Consider the following 25,406-nt stretch of genomic DNA (forward strand, 5'->3'; position numbering starts at 1 on the left):
GAAAATTTGAGTGAAATCATCCTTTGTGGCATATACATGGTGCTGCTTGAACAAATTTCAAGCCTCGGTTTCAGGTTTCACCCGAGTAAGAGGTGTTATTTTTTGTTTTAGTTGCTGTTTTCGTCAGCAATCATTCGAATTTGCACATGCATTTGTGTAATGTATCGCGGCCTTAAGGCAGCTCTCTGTGAGCGCATTATCAAGGAATACTCATCTCATATTTAAAAACATACCACGAGTTAGTAGTGTCTCGAAACTGGTAAACTCGCATTCTTGGAAACAATTCTCCAAGCAATGCCTGGCTACCAGATTCTTATGATAAAGGATATTGGAGGTCCAATACTCAAAAAGCTGGAGTACACTTTGACAAACAGCGGTTCAGTTACCTTACTCAGAGGCTCTTATTAAGCTGCTGAAACGAGTGCATAAAAGCTCGGCTTCAATCTCATTTCTGATACGAGCCCCAGTCAGCTGCCTAGGCGCAGCAGTTAGTTGATATTAAAATTAGTGGATGCTGATGGCTGGCACCGTTTTATAATCCGCCGATGGCTGCAGTCTTCGCCAGAGGTCGCCCCGGCCGGAGTTGGTACTTAATGCGAGCGTTTGCCGGCTTTGTTTATGCAACTGGAAAATTAGCATTTTTCGATGCATGACTATGACAGCTTCTGGAAGGATTCATCGGCCAGTCACACTGCTGTGTTGAAGTTAACTTTTTTTTATCCGAACCGATCGGTGTTTATGAAAACAGAGAATGGCAGAACTTGATTAGCTTAGAGATAGTTTAATCTCCCCTTTAAAGCTTCGATCAAACTTAAATAGGTAGCCTTTCCCATCCGATGCCAGGATTATAAGATTTTCGTTTTTCTGAAAATCCAAGAGGAAAAGGGAGAGATTTTCAAAACAATTGAATGGGTACAAAGCCGGGAGATGTTCAATTCTTTAAAGTGTTAGTGTCAATAAGCTTAAGTTACTCAAAAGTCCCAAAACAATGGGTTGAGTTACAGGACTCTGACAAAATCCAGAAACTTTTAGTTTTCCTGACCTTTTAAGCGTCGAGAAATTCAAGAAACTAAAAAGAATCAAATCAATGAATTGAACGTTTACACTTATAACTCTTAAAGTAGAAAAAGTCAGAAAGTGAAATATAGTTCAAAGAGCGAACTGCAAAAATTATAGGGGCTAACATATTTAAGTGTAATAAACCTCAACTGAGCTTCAGATCTGTATAACGCTAGAGACTAGGAACATTCAAGAAAATGTTCGACCTTGGAAGACAATTAAAATTATTTCCAAATCCTAAATTATCTTCTTGAAATAAGTTAAGGAAGGCAGGAATTTCTTACGTAAATTATTCGTATTTTCTTGAGATTTATAGAATCTATAATCTTTTTAGTTTGCAGGCAGAGAATGATGTTGCAACCGCCATACAGTTACATTTCAAATTGAAGCAAAAATATACTATACGGCTGCGTAAAGGGTTTCGAGATTTTCATAATCGAAAAACATGTCTTGCTGTTTTATAAAAAAAGAAATGATTTTCTAAAAACTCATGCAACTGAAGAACAAGACAGAATCAACGAGTTATAATCTGTTTTTAACTAAGTGCCTCAACAAAATGGAGTGGATTACAAAAAAAAATAAACTGGTTCTATAAGATGGTTTTGGAATTTAATCTAAGTTTTACCCGGAATTCAGGATCTGAGAAAAATTTGAAAAAAAATCTGATGTCTTCAAAAGAAACCGAGAGTCAGTGCTCGAGAAAATTACGACCTTCTCTATAGCAAACTTGTCGAGTGTCTCACGAAAGGGCCCCATACATTGGCAAACGTCTGCGCTAATCGGTTCCACGATAAAAGTCCAGATTTAGATGGACATCGCGATTCAGAACCCTGTTGAGGTTCAAATCCAGACTGCCGTATAACTGACCAGACGACTAGCTAGATAGAATAAAGGTCAGTTGTGCTAGCGATTGCTCACCATCGCTTAGGGTACTTCTGTCCATAATGCCCTTGCGGGGTAAAACGCCAGCGACTATATTTTGATGAATTTTGAAGATTTGCGAAGTTTTTAGTGGATTCTTTTTACACAAATGCGTTCTCTAAATCAATACCTTGTTATTTTAATAAAAATGATTACCAGATATTCATCTAAATACGAATAACAAACAAATTAAATTTTGAGGTTGCTATCCATCACATAAGTTGTAAAATGTGATCAAATGAAATAGGCTTTTACCCCAAGATGATAGCTTAAAACATCCTCATCATTGATTTTATTGGTTGTTCAAATTATACATTCGAATTATCAATTGATGGAAATCTGTGGTAAATTGTTGCTTTATGGTAAACTGAAGATTTATCAAATTTTAAATATCCGATTAAAATGCCCCCATCCATTTTTTGGACAAATCGCCCTCCTCTCAAGGTGCTGTTCGGTAAGATGTAAACAAAACCACGTGTTTTATTCTAAATTTTGGATTGCAGTTTTCCATGAATACAGACCGAATATCGAAATAATATATCGATCTTTTTCTTTGCTTAGTCCTAAATTATCATTAGGATGCATAATATTTACAACTTTCGATCGGGTTTGAGTAAAAAACGTGCATCGAAAATCGAATCGGTTCACTAAATTTGCCGTCAAAAGCAGCAGAAAATTTTTGTTGAAACTGACACAGTTCAAAATAAAGACAAAATTTCAAAGATTTTCATTTTTTCACTGAGAAATGTAACAAAACACTTGTTTCTATGTGTAGATAGACTTGGGAAAAAATAATTTTTTCAGTTTTTTCCTATCAAATAACAGAATTAATTCATTTTCACTGTGACTATTGTGTTGTTTTTGAGTCGTTTTGATCCAATGTTTTGGAGCATCATCTGCCTACATTGGGGCGTTTAACATCCAATGATTTCGAAGGTTGCTTTTAAAGGCGTTTGTAAAAAATCGAATTTTTTCATAGTTTTTACTATAAAAAGTTATATTGGTGACAGAAAATGAGTAGAAGATAGAAATACGAAGCACATGTTGCAATGTATTCGGGTGTTCAGGTTATGTATTCCACATACTCGATCATTTCCCTTAGCAGGTGCATATTCCCCCGAAATACCCTACATATTTTTGGCTCTCATATACCTACTCTCTTTTTGCGTGAGAGCAGAGGCATATTCTAGGTTGCCACAGTTTAATTATTTATATTTGCTATCAATTCATTTTGATTTCGTGAATTTATCTCATTTTTGGTTAACATGTTTGCTCACTCTTACTTCTCTAATGTCATCTCAATTTCGCGGTTTTTTCTCTAATTTGCGTAGAATGTATGTATGGTATATGGAGCTCTTAAGACTAGAGAATATTTAAAGAAGCTCAGAGAGATACCAGATTTCCAACATACCGAGTACGTTATTCAGTTCAGTAATTTTTTTTATGAATGAGTGATTCAAGTAAATATTCAAAGTGGCTATAGCCATAAGCAAGTTCTACCGAACAATCTTCAATAGTAATTAGTGTTTGATTTTAACCGAAATACCGTAATGTTTATCTAACAATTTGTGAAATTATTAGTCATTAGTCGTTCTAATCGAGTGCAGGGAGACTAAATAAAAAAAAAAGAAAAAAATCGTTCAAACGTCAAATTTTTCTCATCAATCTAACGACCAGTGCGAAGTTTCAAATTTTATTTTCTTATAGAGTGATATTCAATAAAACTTTGTAATGCTGAAATACATTTAATTTTTTTTGGTTTTATTTTATTCTGGGACATTCTTCAAAGGTTTATGCGCTCAAATTTTTGTTGAAGTTTTTGAAGTTATTAAATAATAAATCTAAGATTGGCAGACTGGCATTGAATAATCTAGCTGGTGTTATCGATTTCGATGTTTAGGGAGGAGCGGGCTATATGTGCCTATTAAGCAGAACACTGATTTAATCAAATATCACATCGAATATATGTACAAAAACTATATACCCTTGTGCAGGCATCTGTTTTCTATACATTGGAGTAATTTTATGTTAAAATTTTCTTCTGTTTCCAAGAAAACAATTTTATTATAAGTGTTGTCTAAAATGCCGAAACTCAAACCGTGCGGGCTAAACGCGCCTATTTATGTTTTGAACAAAATTTCGGTTTTTGAGCAATATTTCCGTATAATTTCATTGAAACTGCTAGAAAGTAATAATTTCCGTACGACAAAGCTGAAGTTTTATAAAAATCTTTGTATATTATAATTTCTTGGAATACAACAAAAGGTAGGGTTGCCATACTATGGAGGCAGTTCATCCATGAGAAAAACTTTATCAAATCTGTTTTCAGATCTTCAATTCTCTTTTAAGATGTTATTCAGGGTTGTACTCCATTTACCCGAAAACCATTGCCCAGAATGAAAAATCCCCAGAATTCCAATCGCCAGAAAGAACCATTCCCCAGAATTTTTTTCCCCAGACGAACCATTCCCCAGAAAAATTTTCGCCAGAATGTACCATTTCCCAGAAATTTTTTCACCAGAATGAACCATGTACCAGAAATTTTTTCGCCAGAAGGACCATTTCCCAGAAAATTGAAAACATTTATCCTTACTAGAAATTATTTAAAAAAAAGGAATTGTTACAAAAAAAAAATGGGGTTTCATAACTTTATTCTTTTGCGGCAAGGCCGCAACCAACGAGGATGAAGGGGCTGAGGCGGCACAAAGCCGCCGAAGCTCCCAAATCCGAGGAGGCCGCCGACCCGCCGTCGGAAGCGGCGGCCCTAAGACATGGGTCTAGGTCTGCCGGGGCTTCCTAGGTCTGCGTGAAAGCTAGGGGTGATCCCTTAGCCCCGTCCGCCACGCGACAGCGTGAAGGACAAAACGTCTTTCAAGTTCGAACGCGCAGCGTGAGGAGTCGGATACCAAAACGGGTTTTAAAGGACCATGGTAAGCATTGAATCACTCAAAGTACCCAAACCATAAAAAAGCACAATATTGGTTCTAAAATAAATTTAGTTGGAAAATTTCAATGTCGTAGTTTCATTTAAAAATCATTTTGAAAAAATTAATTTCGAATCATATGAAATATTCAAGAATTCATTAGAAAAAAAAACAAATAAAAATACTAGGGGAAAAAAATCTGGGATTTGTGCCATTCTGGTAAATGTTCCATTCTGGGGAAAAAAAATCTGGGAAATGGTCCATTCTGGGAAAAAATTTTCTGGTAAATGGTGCATTCTGGGGAATTTTTTTCTGGGAAATGGTTCATTCTGGGGTTTGATTTCGGGTATTTGTCATTCTGGGAAAAATTCATTCTGGGCAATGGTTTTCGGGTAAATGGGATACAATCGTTATTCAGAGCTTAGATTTGAAGGTTCAATGATAAAAATCATTTATTTATTCTATTTAACCTGTTATTATAGGATGGAGGCATTTTACAAACATGATGCGGGCATACAAAAACACTCTATTATTCCACTATATAATCATTTTTAAACCTCCATAAATGCTGAAATATGTTTTGTTTCTTAATTTCATTTGAGTAAGAAACAAAAACCATCCTAGTTTTTGTTTTAAGCTTCTTTACGTATAATTTTTAAAAGTCGAAATATTACATCAAAATGTATCCAAACCTTGTATGATTTTTTAAATTTTTTTGAGTTTGTAAATTCATAAAATTCTTTCTTGCCTTATGTTTTAAGCGTATCACCCTCAAAATGCAATGGTCAGATAAGCTGTCTAGTCAGCCATTTCATCAAACAGCCGTAGGGTCATTTAACCCGATAGGCCCATTTAGAAACCATTCCCCTACTTTTGAATCTGCTGCAGTCAACTCAGAAGATTTAAATTTAAAGCCAAAACCTAACTAAGTTACATAACTCGCTATATGAAATTTATCATCGAAAGTTTTAATTTAAACGATTACAAATCTTTTCGAAAACCGCGGACTTTTTTGGAAGACAAGCTCTGAACATCAGCGATAGCAATCGCTAGAGTAAGCTCAACCTGACAACCTGTTAAGCCATTGAATTTCCCTGATTTTTGAAAATATGCCTGATATTGCGAATGTGACAAAAAATGGGTAGTAAGAAACCGGATAACGATTGCTGAAGTAAAAAATTGAAAATGTAGAGCGACGACCAAAAAAAGGTCATCACTTTGAGCTGATTTTCTGTTAATTTTACGTAGCCTGATTTTTAATTCACCACCCAAGTACCAATAAGCACTTAAATATAGCCCTTAATTAACTCTATATTCCCATATTTAACTCTGAATTAATGCTTGTTTTGCACTATATGCGTAAATAATGCAGATTTAATGCTAAAAAAGCGAAATAGCGGGCTGAATAAATGCTATCACGACATAGCCTTTAATAAGCATTACAAATGCTGAATTAGAGCACCATCAAAACGTCATTTTTCGCCAGCCGTATTAAAGCATTAACAATACTTAGAACACCTTTCAATTTTTTAATTAATTAATTGATCATGATTGATTAGAAACGGAAATTCAAATTAGGAAATTATTCTTTGATTTATTAAAATGAACAAAAATATATAAATAAAATCAATATCTACAAGATCAATCAACCTGCTGAATGAAGGATTATGCTTGCTTAATGAAGTGTTCTATGAAATGAGAAGTGATTATAATTGAATTATGAATTACTTATGATGAGTCTCGAACCGAGGATCCCGCAGCAGCCTTTATCTTTCCTTGCGCCTTCACCATTTCGACCACTCTTGATGCTGATAAGGTAGGTGAAATTACCCGTACTTCAAGTACTGTTCGGATCACACAACTTCATAGACAATGTATGCATGAGAAGACAACTGCAACAGCCCTCTCTGTTTGTTTTCGTTTGCTGTCTTGCTTACTCACACGCAGCAAATGAGAAAATCACTCTTGTTTACATTCGCGGGTTTGACGTTTCTACGCTTTATAAAAGATTTATATAAGCGTTAACAGGAAGGTCTAGTGCTATAGTCTTAATGCTTGTTTACTTTATATAGTAGCTCTATATGTGCATATAGTTCTGCCATTAGTGCTAATTTTTGTTATTGCTTCTATGCATTAATAATATTTATATAAGACTAAAAAGCATTATGAATGTTGACATAATGCTAACTTGCATTAGAAATGTTGATTTAATGCTGATTAAGGGTTATGGCTTAATGCTTATGGTCACTTGGACAGTTCCCTGATTTTCGAAAAAGAATGTTGGCCACCCTGAGTGTATGTGTTAAGGCGCAGACATCAGATAACCAGACTGAATCCTTGAATTCCAGTCTATCTTAACTGTTTCTTAACTAGGTACGAGGTAATAAGTTTGAGGAGTGAAATAAGTTATTGACATTCTCGTTGGATTGATTAGAACTTGTTTAGACAATTAAAAAAAAAAAAACAGAATAATAATCGTAAAGAATGTATTGATAATTTCCTTAATCCTATTTGGCGCTGGAAGTGTTCGTGATATAATACTGTTTCACTAAAACTTATAATTTTTTGGAAAAATTACTTCAGAAACGACCGTGTTTGTCACCCGGTTATTTTTCCTTGCTTATTTGTACACGCCCAACAAGTGTGCATGAGAAATGTCAGAAACAACTGTAATGACTATTTTGGCAGAATTCTGGACTTGAGGAAAATCAATCTTAAAAGATTATTCAGACTATTTTTCCTATCTTAATCCGTACACGAGAGCAAGTGTGCGCAATAAATGTCAACTAAACAATCTTTTATTCCGAAAAAAATTGTTAAAATAAAAACAAGGGCAAATATGCACTGAATTTGGAACATTTCAAAATGTCTGTTTCAAATCCATTTCTCTCTGCTTAGAAAATTTTTTCACTTTTGACATTTAACCAAATTCTTTGATTCAAAGTTTTGTTCAAACCATAGTCTGAAAACAATTGGTTTACAAAACGAATCCATTCTTCAAAAAATTATAATTTTGAATAAGGTTCATTTTAATGTTCCTTAACCGCTGCCCAGTAAAGAAGCAATAATTTCGCTGTGACTAAATTATATATCCAATTCAATGCTTTTCCACACCACCAAAACGAATTTTGAATGGTTAAAGAGCATTGCTATCTTGAAGCAAACGAAGCATTTTTATTTTCTTGTCGTTGCATGGATTGTCAAATACCGTATGTCTGTGTGAGTGAACTCATTTAATGTTTTGATTTTGATGTGACGAATTCACATTCATTTTTTTACCTATTGATAAAAACAATTACACGTGCGATATTCAAAGGATGGTTCGAAATTTAATAAAAAAAATAATAATAAAAACCAGAGAACTTGAAAAGTAAAGCTGTTCTCACTAAACAGACTCGGATGGTTGAGACTGTTTTTTTTTGTTTATTTTTTGTTTTTTTTTTTGTTTTTTTTTGTAGCGGCCCACCACACTTCCCCACACCAAAAAGCTATGAGCCCCCTGGTAATGGACGCTACTGTTCTCAGCACGTCTGGCAGCAAACGAAAAGAGAATAAAAATACAATACGCGAGCAAATTTTACTCATGCTGAGAACTCAAAATTTTAATTAATTGCGAGGAAATGTGACGAATACTATTTAAGCTAATTTACACTATGAATCTCAATGGAAAAAGATTTCCTTTGAAGAGATTCATGTTTGAGACAAACAAAATTTAAACAAAATGGATTATACTAGAAGTTACAAGATATTTTACATTTTAAAATTAAGGTTACACTAAATTTAAGCTACATAATTAAAAATATCATAAAAGCTTGCTTTGTTCGATTTATTTAACGACTAATATTTTCCTTAAATATTTGAAGCAGTTTGTTTTTGAATATGGATATACTATTTATTTCTTTAAGATCATTGGGTAAGATGTTATATTTGGTTGGTCCGATGAAAGAAATTCGTTTCTGCCCTAAAGTTGTAAACGACCGACAGGGTTGTAGATAATTAAAAAAACGGGTATTATGTGTTCTTATAGCTGTTGTAAAATTAATGTTCTGGATGGTATTTGATGAGTGTATGTTGTCAAAGACGTACATTATGGTTTGGAAATCGCAAAGATCAGCTATTGGTAAAATGTTATGAGAATTGGATGAATAAATAAGTTTTGTTGAGTATAGCATAGGGAGGTTGTAAATATTCTTTAACCATCTGTTTTGCAATGATTGAAGCTTTTGTAGATGTGATTGAGACGCTCGACCCCAGACTGAGATAAGATAATGTAAGACTGAGTGGATGAAAGCATAATAGAATTTCAATAAGACATGTTTAGGCACAAAATTTCGTAACCTCCAAAGAACACCACAAAGTGGGGAAATTCGTTTTTCAATATTGTTTGTCAGGAACCAACGCACTTTGTTAGAAATTGTACTAAATTTGCGGGGAAATGTTTACAAAATGCATCATCACGAAGTCCAAAATATTGTTTCCACAACTGCCTCGTCCAGTGCACAGGGGTGCAGAATATGAATCTAGCTGTACGAAATTAATAGCGCCCAGGGATGAAGAGATAGACATTTGATGTCTTCAGAAACATTGTTCAGTTTTATATGGAGCATATTCTGGTTTGAAAATTTTTGCCTAGGGGTCCACCATTAGCGAGATAAAAATGATAACTTTTTTGTTTTTCTAATTAGGGCTTTGATGTCTTTGACAAAGTTGTTTATCTGATCAAAATACATATGTAGGTTTGTTAAATATGTCAAAGTCCTATTACATCATCCTCAAGACTTACAGTCAAAGTAAAAAAATCCCTTGAAAAAACAGTTTTTTGAACCTGACACGTTGTTGATTGGATAAAATGATTCGCTGTCTGTACAAAGTTGTAACAAGTCACGATCTACAATTGTCTCAAACATTATGATGGGCTTAGAACAGGCATGTCAAACTCGTTTAGGTGTGCGGGCCGTATTAAAAATTTTCTATGACGTAGAGGGCCGCAGTCAAAATCAGTTAAATCGGTACATTCAGCTTTAGTTTTTTTTGCAGTAATATTTTACATAAAAATCAGTTGTGTTTTTTGTGACAATTTAAGACGGGGCTACGCGGGCCGCATTGAACCCCGAGTTTGACATGCCTGGCTTAGAAGATGCTGAAGCCCTATAGAAAGCATCGAATCGAATTTAAATGTCTTTCAATAAAACAAAATAAATAGAAGAAAATTGCAACACATTATTAATAAAATTCATGTTTTCAGCATTTTTTTCTAATTGTGCCTGGTTTTTAATATGTGCCTCAAATTTTTTTCTCTGTATTAATCTATATAAATCTTAATTGGTTCACATTTTCAGATTTGATTTTATTCGCTTACCAGATTGATTTTCTGTTGTTGAATTGAGCTTTGCCCACACTTCGCTCAAAAATTGATCTGTTTTCAAATTGTTTGAAATAGCCAAATTACCAGATTTCAAAACATTCGAACCATAAAAAAGACGAAATAAGGATCAGCGTTTGATGTTACCTGGAAAGAAATAGAAAAAAATTACAAAAATTAATTCATGTTATTCAGGTGGCTTATTCACTTTTAAACTTTACGTTGTACACAATTGTTTTATTTGAATCAATTTGTAAAAGTGTTGAGAACAGCTTTATAAAATTAGACTCGAGTTCAATAGGATGTAAAAACGTTTTTTCAGATGTTTGCTGGGACTGTTACTTTTTCAGTTTGATAAAAGGTAAAAACTCTTTTGAACCGATTAGAATTATTTTATTATGCGGGTTATCAAGGTAAATTATGAACATATTTGTCAAACACCGAAAAGCTATACAAGATTGGTCAAAGTGCGAGGCTGTAAAGCTGCAAGGTAAGCTTCCTGACCAGGCTTCCGAAAAGTACAGCTTTGCTATGACAGCTTTTTTCTTGCCAAACCAACTGTCTCGGTTTTCCTTACCACTCGGTTCGCTGCTGTACCGTCGGTAACGAATCGTAATGCTTCGGCTACATCGCACACGTGCGAGAACCCAGGCTGTACCTGAACAATCGGCTCAAAGCATGCGTTGTCGAAAATGTTGTGCTTAAACTGTAGCGAACCCAACCGACCGTTCGGTTTTCATCCCTTCATGCCTCCTGTTTCGAAAATAATTTCACCTAACTGTCGGCTGCAGGGCGTGACAGTTTTTGCAGGACTGTCACGGGTGACTGTCATGCCCATACCGTACCCATGCCCGATCGTATGCGCTGCTGCTCGGTTTCGAATAGATCGAACGAGCCATCTATTCGCACCGAGCAGCAGCATACGACCGAGGAAAACGCGATGTGTGGTGCCGGTCAGGTTAGGCGAAAAGGGAAGGGGAGGGTGGTTGGGGTGATCACCACCCGCAGTAGCTTCAAGCAAAAGGAAAAATCATACGTTCGTTTGAAATTAACTCGGCCCGAGCGAATCTCGGCTACAGTCGGACGGAGTAAGTAGTACTGTCATGCGAAATTCAACGCATTGAAAACTGTCACGAAGATTTTCCCAAAACTGTCACGAAGCTTAAAAAACTTTCATACCCACGAGCAAACTCTCGCATGAGGTAAAACAAGCTGTCGCTGTACATCGCACGACCGCTCCTTTTAAAACTGTCGGGGAAGAAATATTCGGGAAGCTTTCATCGAGGTGCATGTGCGACGTTTGCAAGAGTACTGTCGTTCGCCAGTACTTTTCGGAAGCCTGTTCCTGACACACAATAACAGAACAAATATGGAGGTCAACCTAAGTAGATTTTATGGAACGGGCCCTAATCCACAATTTGGCAGAGCACTTCTAACACAGCGTCTAGACAAACGATAATCGCGATAACCCCGGCGTGACAATGTGCGTGGTCCGGCAAAAACAGGCCGAGTTCTGGATGTCTATTACCGTCATTCGACCGTGTATAGGACAGAGAAGAAGAGTGTATGACCCGATGTTTATTTAGCGTGCCACGATATTGCAGCGCCACAACACGACTCCATTGGGGTGCATTTTGAGGCTTTCGCCCGACGACGTCCTGCGTTTTCCGTATCGTCATGAGCATGACACGGTCAGTTGGCTGGCCGAACAGATAGACGGGCATCGGACGGCTGCCGCTGAAAATACAGGGATTAATGTAATCGTAATAACGATAACAATAATAATAAACTTGACTAACTCGGCGGGGGGCGAGTCATTTTCAACGGACCTTTTGCCCTGCCAAAGAAGTTTTCTGACTGCTGCTGCAGGCTGTCGTCTCGTCGACGAAAGAGTCAAAAGAGAAACAGTCCGAGTGAAAGTCAGCAACTTGGAGTGAATTCGCCGGAACTGGACCATTTTAACCAGAAGCGTTTCGGGGAACGTCACCTGTGTGGCCATTTGATGGCTGTCGGAGAATTGGCTTTCGTCAATCTGTGGCTGGAATTATTGATGAAGCAGATTGTTCTTATCGCTTTCATGGTCGTTGTTATTAGGAATCGGTGCCGGTGGGAAGCAATAAAGATTAGCAAAACATACTGACCCAATGACAGCAAGTGGGGGAGTGACTTATTTTATGTGGAAAGTCACTTGGCGACATGCGTTGAGTGTTTTTCCGAATGGCTACGAGAAGCCACTCAGAGAGGTCGGGTCAGTAAATAGTGATGCGGGATATGAAAATGGAATCACGTATATCTAAACCTTTGCCAATGTTAAAAAATCATTTTCTTTTCAATTGATGCAAAATATAGAGTTTTTTTAATACAACGCAATTAATATTCATAGAGTGAGTCTATCAGAAGAGGTTAGAAATTTTGGAACATCGATATTAAATCCTTTTCTGAAAAATAAAACTCTTATTTTTTTGTTAAAGAAACGTAAGATATTTTCTAAAAAGTTGATTTTGGAATTTCTTACGCAAACTTGCTGAGCGTGTACACTAGTGTACAGTTGAGAAGTGACGATTACCTCAAAAACTCTCGGTACAAAAAGGGACAGCCGGTCGACAAACATGGTCGATTTTGAAGTTTATCTCCATCTTTCAGAGTAGGAATTGGCTTCTGGGGCTTTTTCAGAATTTTAGTTAATCTCCGAAATAGTTTTAAGTAGGGTTTTATGTCCTCTACTGCTTTGTGAAGGTTGCAATAAATACATTTTAATTAAAGATCTCTTTGAAGAAAGAGTGTTTTTCAGTTGTATAAAAATTGATCATCATCATCGATCAAAAATTGATTAAATTTATGTTTTAATTTGGGTATAGAAGCAGTTTTGCATTGACTATTGAAGTTGTCAAATTTTCTACAGCCAAGGGGAACGTTTACATCCAAATTACGATCAATAAAATTTCTATATAGATTGTTCCAGAAATTATGAGCACACCTTATGTTTACGGTCATTTTGAATCGATTTTTTTTCTGGCTCATGATTAAAGATTTTCATCAAATAAGTGTACAGTGTTGGGTAGTACACACTTTATAATACAGTGTGCCAAATAAAATGAATAAAATTTAATAGAACAATTTTTTGAAATTATTTTGAAAGTGTGCTTATAATTTCTGGAATAGTATATATTACTCCCATAAAAAGCTCTTGTTTTCGAAATAACTTTGGAAAATAGGTTAGAATTCATTCGATCAATTTGTGCACATTGTTGGCAAAACTGTAGATAATAACAAAGATTGTACATTAAAGGTTTTAATTCAATAATGAACTTTGTCGAAGACCATGACTTCTGACCTGAGATAAAAAGTCTAAAACTTTCATTTAATTTTTAATTTTTCTCAATTCTACGGGTGTCTTTAGAATATTTTTAAGAAATTTTAACTAAAATTAAATGTCAGATATTTCTTACACCATAAGTCCAATCGCTTTTGCAGTCTTCAACAAAGTTCTTGAATTTAAAAATTTCTACACTCCATATCACTAAGAGCTGATAGACAAATTCGGACAAATGATTCAAATTCGGAACGCCGAAATCTTCTAAAAACAGTTATTGAAACAAAGGCTCCAAAAATGCTGATACCAATTTTAAATTCACTTGATTCTTATCTGTATTATTCGAAAGCATTGTAGTGTTTAATGTTCAGCTGACAAACCAGACTAAATAGGACAAAATTCTACATTTCAAAAAGATTTTTTTTAAAGACATGCGTATTTGCGTGCGCTTTTCAATTGTGTACTATGCATTTAAGAAGGTTGCTTTTGCACATATTAATTACTGTTTAAGGGGCTTATTGCTAACTTAAAGACGATTATCGCATTCACTTTTTATTATGACTTAAGGATGTCCTATTATGAAAACAGGATATTTAAGTCAGTTGATGTAAATCAGGGCCGTAAGAAGAATTCCAAGATTTTAACCTTTGATGAAAATAAATCAAATTTAAAAAAAGTAAGAGATAAAAATCATCAGATTTTTGGATCAAATTTGCTTGGTGCAAACTTCAACCAAATTAATGATTTGAGTTCTAAATTTGGCTTTCAAAGAAACTTTAATATTAACACTTTGCGAACCAAATACGAGATATTTCGTTTTTTTTCGCTTGCTGTTACCCAGCAAACATTTTGGTAGGTATATTTCTGAAACAGTTGAGTTAAACATATAAATATACCACATTAAATGATCGTATAAAACTTACGAAAAGAGCATATAGCTACAGAAATGGAGGCGATATAAATATGAAAAGAAATTTCCAACATTGAATGTACGATTTAGTTTATCTTCCATTAAAATATATATACGATTAGATGTCATTTGCTTTATTTCAAAATTGCAAAGACATAGGATTCGATTTGTACAAGTTTACGATAGTTTCAAACCCGAATAACATGATATTTTATCACGATATACGACATTATTTTGATCAAAAATAAAAATAAACTTTGGCCTTCATATAGAAACGTCCTACAGTGTGTGTTTGTTGTGGTTTATTTTATATTATCACATATGTAAGTACCTTTCGAGATTCGAACTCCGGTCCTCTGAGTTAGCTGCCGACGATTCTACCACTATGGCACATCACCAATTCGTAATACTCGAACTTGAGCTCAACATATTCTGTCACTTGGAGCAATCAATTCGACCCGTTTCAAGAACCACTGAAATATAGGTTGAAGGCCGTCCATAAACAATGCAACATTGAATAGAATTTAAACATCGGATTTCTTATATTCTGGATATATTCGATTGTACAATTGCTAATAGTGTAAGTTCAGTATTTCTTTTTTTAACTGGTGGTTCTTTTTATAAAATATATGTAACACTCAGTATATGATCAAATAAATTGACACATTTTCATCGAATTCGATTCGTTCATGAAACAAAACATCAAACATCTCCACGCTCATACGTACATAATTCCTAATGAAATTCCATTACTCCGAGAACAACTTTTGAAATTTGTACGCTCAAGAAAAAGTTTATTTCAAAGTAACCTTTTCAGAAAAAATAGTAGCCGTTGGAAAATTTTTATTTACAAAACTGAATGCTCGAAAAATTTGAAAAGAAACAGAACAACAGAAATGGAAATAATTAAGTTGAAGGACAAAAGTTATGAAAATAAGTATTTTGTGTGATATGGAAAAGTGTTTTTACTACGGAGATGCTGCTGGTCGGAAATCCTGTTTCAAAATTGAGGCCCCTAAAACCATTGTGGAAAAGATGCTAACAAATAATTGTAACCTAACGGTTGCAGATCAAGGTTTGTATTTAAGTTTTCGCAAAATTTCTCACAACTTTTATTTTTAGTTCAATACCTATCGAAGGGCCAATCTGTGATAATTGAACAAAGAAGAACATGATGACTTTTAACTGGAATCCAGAAGCAGTGCCACCATAAATTGCCACAGCATTAGCAATAAATGTAAGTAAAATTTTTAAGTTTTTTATCGTTCCAAGAAACAACCTTTTGTTTGCATAAATTGTAACTATTTGAAAATTAAGGTTTTTTGTTCTTAAATAATTGGTATGCATTTTTCGTAGATCTGTGGCAAAGAATGCATTCGTTTATAATATCTCTATTTAACCAGTTTTAATATCGCTATTATCAGTTAGATACTCAAATTTGAAATTTGTCAATGCGAAGTGATTTTATAGATATGCGAGTCTTAAGCTTTTCAAAAAAGCTTCAAGTTTCCCATATGTATAAATTCTTTTCGTACAACAAAACCCATTCTTTCTTAAATTTCATTAATAAATATAACGAACCATGGTTATGCACAACTGCGCCGAGCTCAGTGGACTAAAAATACTTCGCGCTAATGGCATAGATCCGGGGCCGAAGAGTATTACCACAATGATGCCTTGGTTAGCTTATTACATTAAATGTATCGCTTGCTAAAATCATTTAAAGTTATATTTATCAATTGATTTTTTCTTAAGTATGGGATGTTGGATGGATTTAGTAGCACAGAGGAAAATGGTTTATTTGAAAAAATATCATAGTTTATGGATAGCCCATAATTTTTTTTTCGGCAATTCTATAAATAGATCTTTCCTATATAGCTACATTTTAATGTAGATATAAACCGTTCAAGAATCATATACGATTCAACAGTATCAATATATGATAGTAAGTATATTTTATCGAAAAGAATTCCCCAATGTAGGTGATATACAATTGCGACTTTATATTATGCGACTGCTGTCCACAATATGAATTGCATTTGTAATGAAGGCTGCCAGATTGACGAAATACGTGTATCCTTAAAAGGCTTAAAAAACGGATTGAATTCGTTCTGAGAATTTACTGGATATTTTAATTTCATACGGGTTTCTTCTAAAATATTGTTATTAGAAAAATCCAAACCTTTTATTCAATATGTATGAAAGATTTTTGAAAATACTTATCGTATTGGTTAATTTAAAAAAATAACAAAACGATTGTCTGGCACCACTGAAAGTTATTTGAAAACAGTGAATTGGGATATTTGGAAGCTACGGTACCGTTTAAATTGAATTCTAAAAGAAAATGTATACGGTTGTCCAATTCATTGAAGCATCGCAGTTCAAAGTGATGTGCGTCCCATCTTCGTGGATTCAGCGCCACATTTTGAAGTGGCCCAAATTATCCAATGAAAAAGTGGAGGCATTAAGAACCAGCGGAATGGCTTACTACGGTGTCACTAAGGACATTCCCGTAATAATTCATAAAAAATTCAGGAACTTGGCATCGGCGGAGGCAGCGACTCTTGCTCTGACGAACACGGATGTGTCCGACATAGAGACGAAACGCAAGAAACTTAAAGCCAGCAAGCCGTGTAAGGCTAAAAAAAATCTCCCAGTTGATTACAACAAGCAGTTCGTTGGTAAGTTTATTTTTCATTTTAATTGAGCTTTAGATTAATTCTTCATCTTACAACAGATTCTTTGAAAACCAATGATGTGGTTTGTCATAAACAAGCTGGGCCGAATACCCTTGAAATTGAACAGCCAGCAGGGGAAATAATAACGGAGATAGAAGTTGAGGAAGCGACCGGGAACATGATTTCAAATAACCTGCCGTCCCACATAACAACGTTCGAAGCATATCCCGGTTCGTCAAATCAAATTGTGTCCTACCAGGATATATCTCAGTCACCTGCTAACTGTTCGATTCAGCCTTTGGTGGAACATTTCGGAGCAAATGATGTGAAGACCCAATTGATAGTAGAAGGACCCAACTCGCCTATGTCACAAGGTATTTATAAATTAATATTCAATATGCCGTCCTTTTTCATCTTAACTTTTGTTTTTCATACAATTGTAGATGATGTTATGTATTCACAGAATGAAATATTCTATGTAGCTCCCCAAACTTCAACAACATTGAATAAAACGCCCAGTTCAGGTAAGACAAATAATAAAATATATTTCATAACATAATATTTTTTATATCTTTTCAAGATGACAGAATTGTTCAAATAATCGAAAACTTAAAAGCACACATCGAAACAACAATTGAGAAGGTAGTCGAAGCTTGTTTCCAGAAAAATTTTGAAAGGATGAGTTCACTTTCTGAAATGAACAAAAACCAGAGACCAGAGAATTCGAGCTCTGTAGAACTGCATAAACCGATTGAGAACGAGATTCAGTTAGTTGAATGGAATACTGCATTGTCGGACGAAACCTTACGGAACAAATATGTAATACTTTTTATTAATTTTTTTTTGTCAGATTTTATTCAAAACCTTTTCTTTTCTTTAAAACTAAGGTCTCACATTATTTTATTTTCAGTTGGAATACTCGGCTAAGGTAATCATTCCAAACTCATACCATGAGAAAGGTGATAATGCAGTGTATTTTATTGCGGATATGTTTTTTTGCCGAACTTTTTGGAATTTGTTTACTTGGACCGGAGTTAGCCGAGGCGGCAAGTCTTCTCGAGGATTCCGTGAGTTCGGGAATATCATTAAATTGATTTTCGATATAACCTCGATTGGAGATCCAACATATACCATGCAAAAATTGGAGAGTTTCTTCAGAACAAAATTGTTCCGATACAGCAAGGCAAGGGCTGAATCAAAAATGTTGAGAAAATCCGCTGTTAGGCCAAACCGCGTTAAAAAAACTAATTCTTCTGATAAAGCCGCCGAAAACCCATTGACCCATGGAAATAGTAAGGAAATATCTGAGGAGACCGATGGACATGGTTCAAATGAAGAAAGTTTTGAAGAAGTTGAACTATCTTCGGATGAGCAATAATTTTTTTTAACTTTATTCATTTATTTTTTATTCTATGTATACATTGATTTTTTTTTCACTCTAAATGTTTTTTAATAAAGAATTAATTTATAAATTTTCTCTTCAAAAATTAATCAATATGAATGTATTGGGAAAAGTGTAATAATAATCAGATAATTGGTGATTCTTATGTGTTTTATTGAATCGTGTGAATAAGAGGTATAAATAGTATTTTGGTTCTCAAATTGATCGGAACTAGTTTACACATTATCTGATCCGTTTTGAAAAGTTCTACATGAGAAGTGTCGTTACACAAACTTGCAGTTGAATAGATATCAATAAATGCAGAATTTAGAGGCTTGACAAAATGTTGCTGCTTTTTATAAACTACTTTTCCTTTGACATACAGATCTGATCCACTCTGCAAGCAAGAAGTCATCTGAACAATTTCGGAATCTCTTGATAAAAACCATTGATCGTTGAACGAATTACCTAAAGTGAAATTGACGAACTCTAAATTCCCGTTATTGCTACAAGGATATGATTTTATGGATTCGCTACTATCCTGGAATTTGTTTTGAATTTCGTTTGATTCCATAATACGCTTTGCAATTTGTGCAAGCGGATTGGGACCGGTTGTTATTTTTCTTTTTAAAGATTTCAACGCATTCTCAAATGGATATGTTGTAAGCGTTGACAAAACACCAAATCGTTCAACTTCATCCACAATATGACTCAGGTTATGAACGTTGCTTGTAACATATTCTACTCCATACAAAGCTTTAAACTGGCTTATGAAATCTTGAAAAAGATTTCGAGCAATCGGTAGGGCATGTTTGTATCTTGGCGATGAACAAATACGAACAGCACAGAATAAAAGAAGGAAATGTTCGTAGTATTTTGGAGAAAGGTACTCTTCAAGAAAAGCGATGGAAACATAATTTAGAAAATTTCTGAACTCTTATCCTTTCCAAAATGATATGTGATTTAAAGGACGCATTCTTCTATGGATTTCAATGGGAAATCGAACCTGTTCCAGAAAACTAGAAATTTCTCCTTTCTGACTTGTGCTCCATTTAGCACGGTTTGTCATTTTTCCAGTAATCCACGTAGTCAATAGTTTCCGCATTATTCCTAATTCAAGCAAGTGAAGCGAGTCTGCCACTACGATGTCCTCAATCATATCGATCGGCAATTTGACCAAGGGGGTTTCTCCACGTTGATGATTAGTATAGGCATTTGCTCGAAACATGTCGTCCGTTCGTTTTTCAGCTCTGGAATTCGGAAATATTACAGTTCTGGAATCATGTGAATATTTCCCTCTGGTTGTGCATTTTACGCATCCAAAAATTCCGTTGAAATTCACAACTGATTTTAAAAAACATCGTGCTGGCGTATCGCATATAAAGCACCTTATCTTGTATATTTGTAAAATATGTTTCACGCTTCTGTTTAGTTGGCACGTTTTATTTTTTAAATGCACTTGCTATATAGTGGATATTTATGGGTAGTTAGTATATATTATAGCACCAGGTGCTTTTTCATAAGGATGCAGTAGTGAACGAAATTACGATTTTTTCATGCAATGACACTTCTTAGACATTGCGGGCTACAGAATGGCATTTCATTCTTCACACAAAATCGACCGCCAATAAGAGATTTACCGCAATCAACGCCACTACACAGAAAGCATGATCCATGCCAATGAATATTTCCCCAAGCAACACCCTGCTCAGCAGGTCCAATGCTTCCACGGCATCGATGGCACGTTTTGGCAAAGTAAGTGTCATAGCAATTCAAACAAAGTGGCATATTGCTCTTCTCATCAGGAACATACTGCTGGCCGGCCAAAGGTGCGTCACAATGATAACAACAGAAATGTTTAATGTGAAACGTCGCTCCCTCAGCTGCTGTGTATTCCTTGGTGAAAATCAACTCATCGCAAGCTGAACATCGTGGAATCTTCAAAATTTCAGCCAAATCTCTGGCACAATAGACATTTCCGCCATGATAGAAATAAACCAAATCGGCCAACAGCTCTTCGCATTTGTGGCACTTGAAACATTGTGGATGCCAAGCTACACTTTTGCCGGCACGTTCAGCTTTTACGGCCACTTCCCCACACATAATGGATTTCTGACAACCGCCACAGTTAATGAATTCTGGAGTCTTTAACAGCGATTTTGGATGGACGGCCTTGGCAGTTGATGGCAATGCAACACTATCGTTGGATGAAAGTTGACCAATGGAACCTTTACTTGGACGCACTTCAGGGTACATATTCATATCTTGGATAGCAGGGATCGAAACAAGCTTGCCTTCATGTGCGGTCAGTTGTGCACGATTAATATCGTAGCCTGTTTCTTCGTTTGTAGAACTCAGTAATCCGGGGTAGGTCGAGTAGTTCGGTGTGGGAGGTACAGAACCAAAACCCGAATCAGCGCTTTGGGAAACATGTAATCCCGATAGTTTTCCGCTAAGTTGTTGAAGCTGTTCGATCTGAGCATCGCTCATTGCTCCAGTGGGAAGCTCTTCGGTCGCTATCAAATTTTGAAAAAGACATGGTTCTGGGTGTGCAATATAACGAGCGAGCTCTTTACGGAATCCATCGTCGCCCAAATATTCGTTCCTAAATTGAGCGATTGGACCAACAACAGAGTCGAAAGCATAGTTGATCCGATTTTTGTTTAACTGATGCAAAATTTTATCATAAGCTGGACCACACACAACAGCACTTTCGATAGCAGAGCTGTTGAGATTAATGGACGCTAATTTTTCCAGTACAGGCTTAGATAGTTTCTCTGGATATTGCAAATCAAGATGCATTGGTTCGTTAAAAACTTGCAGTACGTGGCCTGGTTGGACTCCAAATTTAAGAGCATTTTGAACCGTCGGAATTGACGTGATTTGGTTGAGAAGGGCATTAGTGCGTTGTGCGTCCCTCCGATTTTCTGCCACTTCTGGAATCTGGTCTGGAGTTACATCAAACTGTGATAGATCGGAATTTTTGACGAAATCTATTATTTCCTTCTGGAAGTCACTGTCGCTATCATAGCTCAAAAATTCGTCACGAAATTCATCGATTGGTTGAAGGATTGAATCTTGTGCGTAATTTATGCTACACCCATAGAAGAGGTTGCAAAAATTCAATGCCTATTTAGCAAATCTCTGTGCCGATAATGCGCTGAAATGTGCACTGTGCCGAAGACGGTATGTTTGAAAAACCGTAACTGGCATAAGGACTCGGCTCCCAACCAAAATGATGACCACTACATTCAAGCGAAACAAGTAAAACATTTTATGGGATTTCCTTCCTATTGGATAATTCATCCCAGAAACAAGAAAATAAAAATTAAAACCACAGCGCTGTAGTGAGAATCGAACTCACATCACCAATTTTATCGTCTTGCTAGTCCGACATTCTAACCAGTGTACTATTCGAGCTTCATGCAGGACGAGGTATATTTGTCATAGGCTTTCTGTTACCGATCAATCACAAAAAACGTACAACGGCGGCTTCCCGGCGTTTGGCCTCCTTTCAATGCATTCCTTTGTCTTAAGATGGAAACGGGAAAGGGAACGGGAGTGAAGGAACGGGAAACCCATTGAATGAGAACTGTGCTTTGCTTACTGCCTGCTATTACATACACACGCTACATATACACAGCTGCTAAAGCCGGGCAGCTTGGCCGGTGTTGTTTGCCGGTGAATTGAAGGAATGTTTTGCTGTTGCTTTTGCTACATACACACGCACAGCTTAGCCGTGTTTGCCGGTTGATTGAATTAGAAGGATGTTTTTGTTGTTGCTTTTGCTACATTCACACGCACAGTGCTCGGTTCGCTGGCTGCCTGGTGTTGGCCGGTATTTATTTCCATCCTTCTTCGGCTTGTGATGCGATGGGGAGGGACGCGAAAACGTTTTTATTTTGTTTCATTCAGACATACGCAATTCGGTTAACTTGGGAGGTTAATCCCGGTGGGAGCAAATCGAATCAGCACCGGTCGCGTTATCTTCTTGTACCAATGATGCCTTGTACCAATGATGCCGCCATTGGCACAGAGGCTGAATTGTGGGTGTAGATTTATCCAATTTTGTGAGAAGCTCGTCGTAAAAGGGACCATTTAATACAGCACTTTGGATTGTCTGTGTGTTAATTTTCATTCGCTCCAGTCTGGTTTTTGTCGCTGGTGAAAGGAATGGACTGCTTATAAAATCTGGGAAAAGTGGTTTACGAGAGATTATTAACGTTTTTCCGTACACCGGGCCTTGCAATACTGCCTTGAGTGGTTCGGAATTCATTATGTCTGCCAACACTTTGTCCTGTTTCAAGGCATTTCGGCATTGGCTTGACAGTGGAATGTTAGGTTTATCTTCAAAGTTAAGTTTACGTGCCGGCGTTTCCTGGTGTTGTAATTGATCCTGGCGGGAAAGGTTTCGCAGCGGAAGTGGAGAGTTAAAAGAATGGTCTTGATTGTGTTCTTTAGTGGAGCTGCTATCTTGCGTTGGCAACGTTGAAATAAAGTTATCGATTTCTGTTTGAAATTTAGGATTATTTTTATATTCTTGACGGAACTTTTCTAGTGGACCAAGAAGTCCGCAATTTTCCTGGAAAGGAATAGCTTTTTCGTTTATCCCAGCTATAATTCGATCGATTTCGGGACCATTTAAAACGGCACTCTGCATGGCTTCGGAATCAATTTTCATGAGTTTCAATTTGTACTTGGTTTTATCCGACATCAGAGGGCTTTCTATAAAATCTGCTTTCAAAGTCTCTTTACTAATGCAAAGTGGCCTTCCCAGAGGAACTGAGTTTCCAGATATGATGTTTTGAATTGTTTCAGAACCGAGCAATTGGCTAAGCACTTTATCTTTTTGTATAGAAGTATTAGTAGCATGTGGGAGCCCTGCGTGTCCTCGTCCAGATGGCGGAAGGTAATTCACACCGTCACCTATTCGAACCACACTACCCTGACCAACGCAGTTTTTCTTGATTTTTTCCACATATTGAACCAACTGAGCTTCCTCGTTTTCTGAAAGATTATGACACAAACTGGCATCCAGATCATGGGGAGGAACTTGATATTCTAGCTGCTGTTTTCGTTTTTCCGCTGCTTCACTACCAGCTATGGGTATATTCTGTTTACCCAGCTGAGTCATATAATCCGAGGCCAGCTCCGGAGTCACATTAGGTGGAATCCAGTCCAGCTGGACGGGCTTATCAGTGAGCTCGGAAATTTTTATGTACGCAGGTTTGGATCGAATGGCCCCTAGTATTTCAAATTGAGCCCAGCCAGTAACGTCGTCGTCTTTGCAATCATGTTGTTCCTTCCTGCATTTGCAATTCCGACAAACTTTTCGCCAAAAATGAAGATCTAAACCAGGACATTTGGTTCCACATGCTACGCAAGGTGCTCCGTTTCCACTCTCATGACCGAGTTTAGCTTTGATTTGTTCTCTTCGGCTTTCTAACTTGACAAGCCACTCAGGGGCCGCGGCCGTTTCAATCCCGGATTCAGCCATCGAAAATTCGGAAGGATTAGATGGATGACAACAATAATGATTATAAATTATGAATCAATTATCCAATCAATCGAATCAACAAATCAGCAATTGCACAGATAATTTCTTAAACTTGGCAGTCAATTTTGTTGATTGTGCTGAATGCGTTGAACAAAAAATATGTATAACAAACGAAAAAAGAATCTTAATCGATAATTTGTTCCCGTTGATCAACATACCATTTTCTAATAATGGGATTATATCATTGATAAATGGTGTCATGAATTCATTCACATCATCCGGCTTATGCTCCGGTCCATAGTAAACACCAACTACCATAGGAGGTTTTTGTGGATACTCATGAATATTGCACAATAAGGGCCAAAAATTTTTTTGTGAGCTATTGAAAATTGGAAGTCCGTCTATATTGATGTTCAGTGAAATGGTAGTCGAATCCTTTAATTGTTGAAAATTTCTTCTCAAACATGCTTCAACTCCTTGGTGCCAATAACTACCGTTTCTTCCCATTGTTATTATGTCCAGATTGGCAGGAGTTTTCATGAACGAACGGGGGTCTTTTGGGAGGTTCAATGCTAGATGTGTATTTAGCACACAGATCAATGTTTTTAGTGCAGTTTGTGTTATTCCGTAATTAGATGTCCATTCCCGTAGCGATGAAATCAATGAAAGACGGGTATCTTGAAGGAATTCAGGAATTATTTAAGCACTTAAATTGAAGTAAATAAAATAATTTTTACCTTGTATTACGGGAGCTTCGGAGTAAAAGTTTTTTTCGTCGACTGAGATCGTTACTGGATCTGTTTTGGGAGATACGTTTCGTTAAAACAGTTAATAATATTTATATTTAGTCTGATGTTACCAGCACTGCACAACACATTATTTTGTTTGCCTTGACTTGATGTTGAAACGCCTTCTTGGATTACAGGATTTTCCGGAATGTTTTTTTGACTTTTGCTTTCATTCCACAGTTTTCTATATTTTTGCAGCAGACGGCTATAAGTTCCACTTTTTTTCATTTTCGTTACTTTGGCTTTTTTTATCAAATCAAAATATTTCAACGGTGGTGTTGGAACCATTTTTTTAAAGCAATTTGAATAAAACACTACGGCTGCCTGCGAAAATTTGATTCATACTAGACTGTAAATGTAGACAGCTAGCTCTATTCAGAAGTTTAATATGATTCTTAACCAAACATTCGTTAATTCTAGTATTGTGATTTGAAATGAATCTATATATCATGACTGAACTTTCATTTCCAACAGCTTAGTGATGAACTCGTAAATCGAATATTCCAACAACATATTAACGACACATTTGCGATATCAATAAACATTTATCGGATTTCAAATGTACGGATTAGA

General features: G+C 36.1%; 2 protein-coding genes across 2 annotated transcripts in view; both read right to left on the reverse strand.

The window, feature by feature from the left end:
- Nucleotides 1–25,406, reverse strand: part of LOC129740476 (probable serine/threonine-protein kinase DDB_G0282963) — a 491,691-nt gene that overhangs the window by 46,986 nt on the left and 419,299 nt on the right. The gene's annotated exons all lie outside the window — the stretch shown is intronic.
- On the reverse strand, nucleotides 19,971–24,198 carry LOC129740478 (uncharacterized). Its single transcript, XM_055732164.1, has 2 exons — nucleotides 22,562–24,198; nucleotides 19,971–21,642 (listed from the first exon to the last, which is right to left on the reverse strand). Exons 1-2 carry the CDS (start codon nucleotides 24,043–24,045, stop codon nucleotides 20,103–20,105), a joined length of 3,024 nt encoding a protein of 1,007 aa, XP_055588139.1. The 5' UTR covers nucleotides 24,046–24,198; the 3' UTR covers nucleotides 19,971–20,102.

The sequence above is a fragment of the Uranotaenia lowii genome, chromosome 1, assembly GCF_029784155.1.
Source record: "Uranotaenia lowii strain MFRU-FL chromosome 1, ASM2978415v1, whole genome shotgun sequence".
In the NCBI taxonomy this organism is placed as follows: domain Eukaryota; kingdom Metazoa; phylum Arthropoda; class Insecta; order Diptera; family Culicidae; genus Uranotaenia; species Uranotaenia lowii.

Coding starts and splice junctions, on each gene's coding strand:
- LOC129740478 (XM_055732164.1), bottom strand. CDS start 24,045: ATGGCTGAATCCGGGATTGAAACGGCCGCGGCCCCTGAGTGGCTTGTC. Junction 21,643..22,561: donor TGCCAATGGCGGCATCATTG/GTACAAGGCATC, acceptor CTATGGGTGTAG/CATAAATTACGCACAAGATT.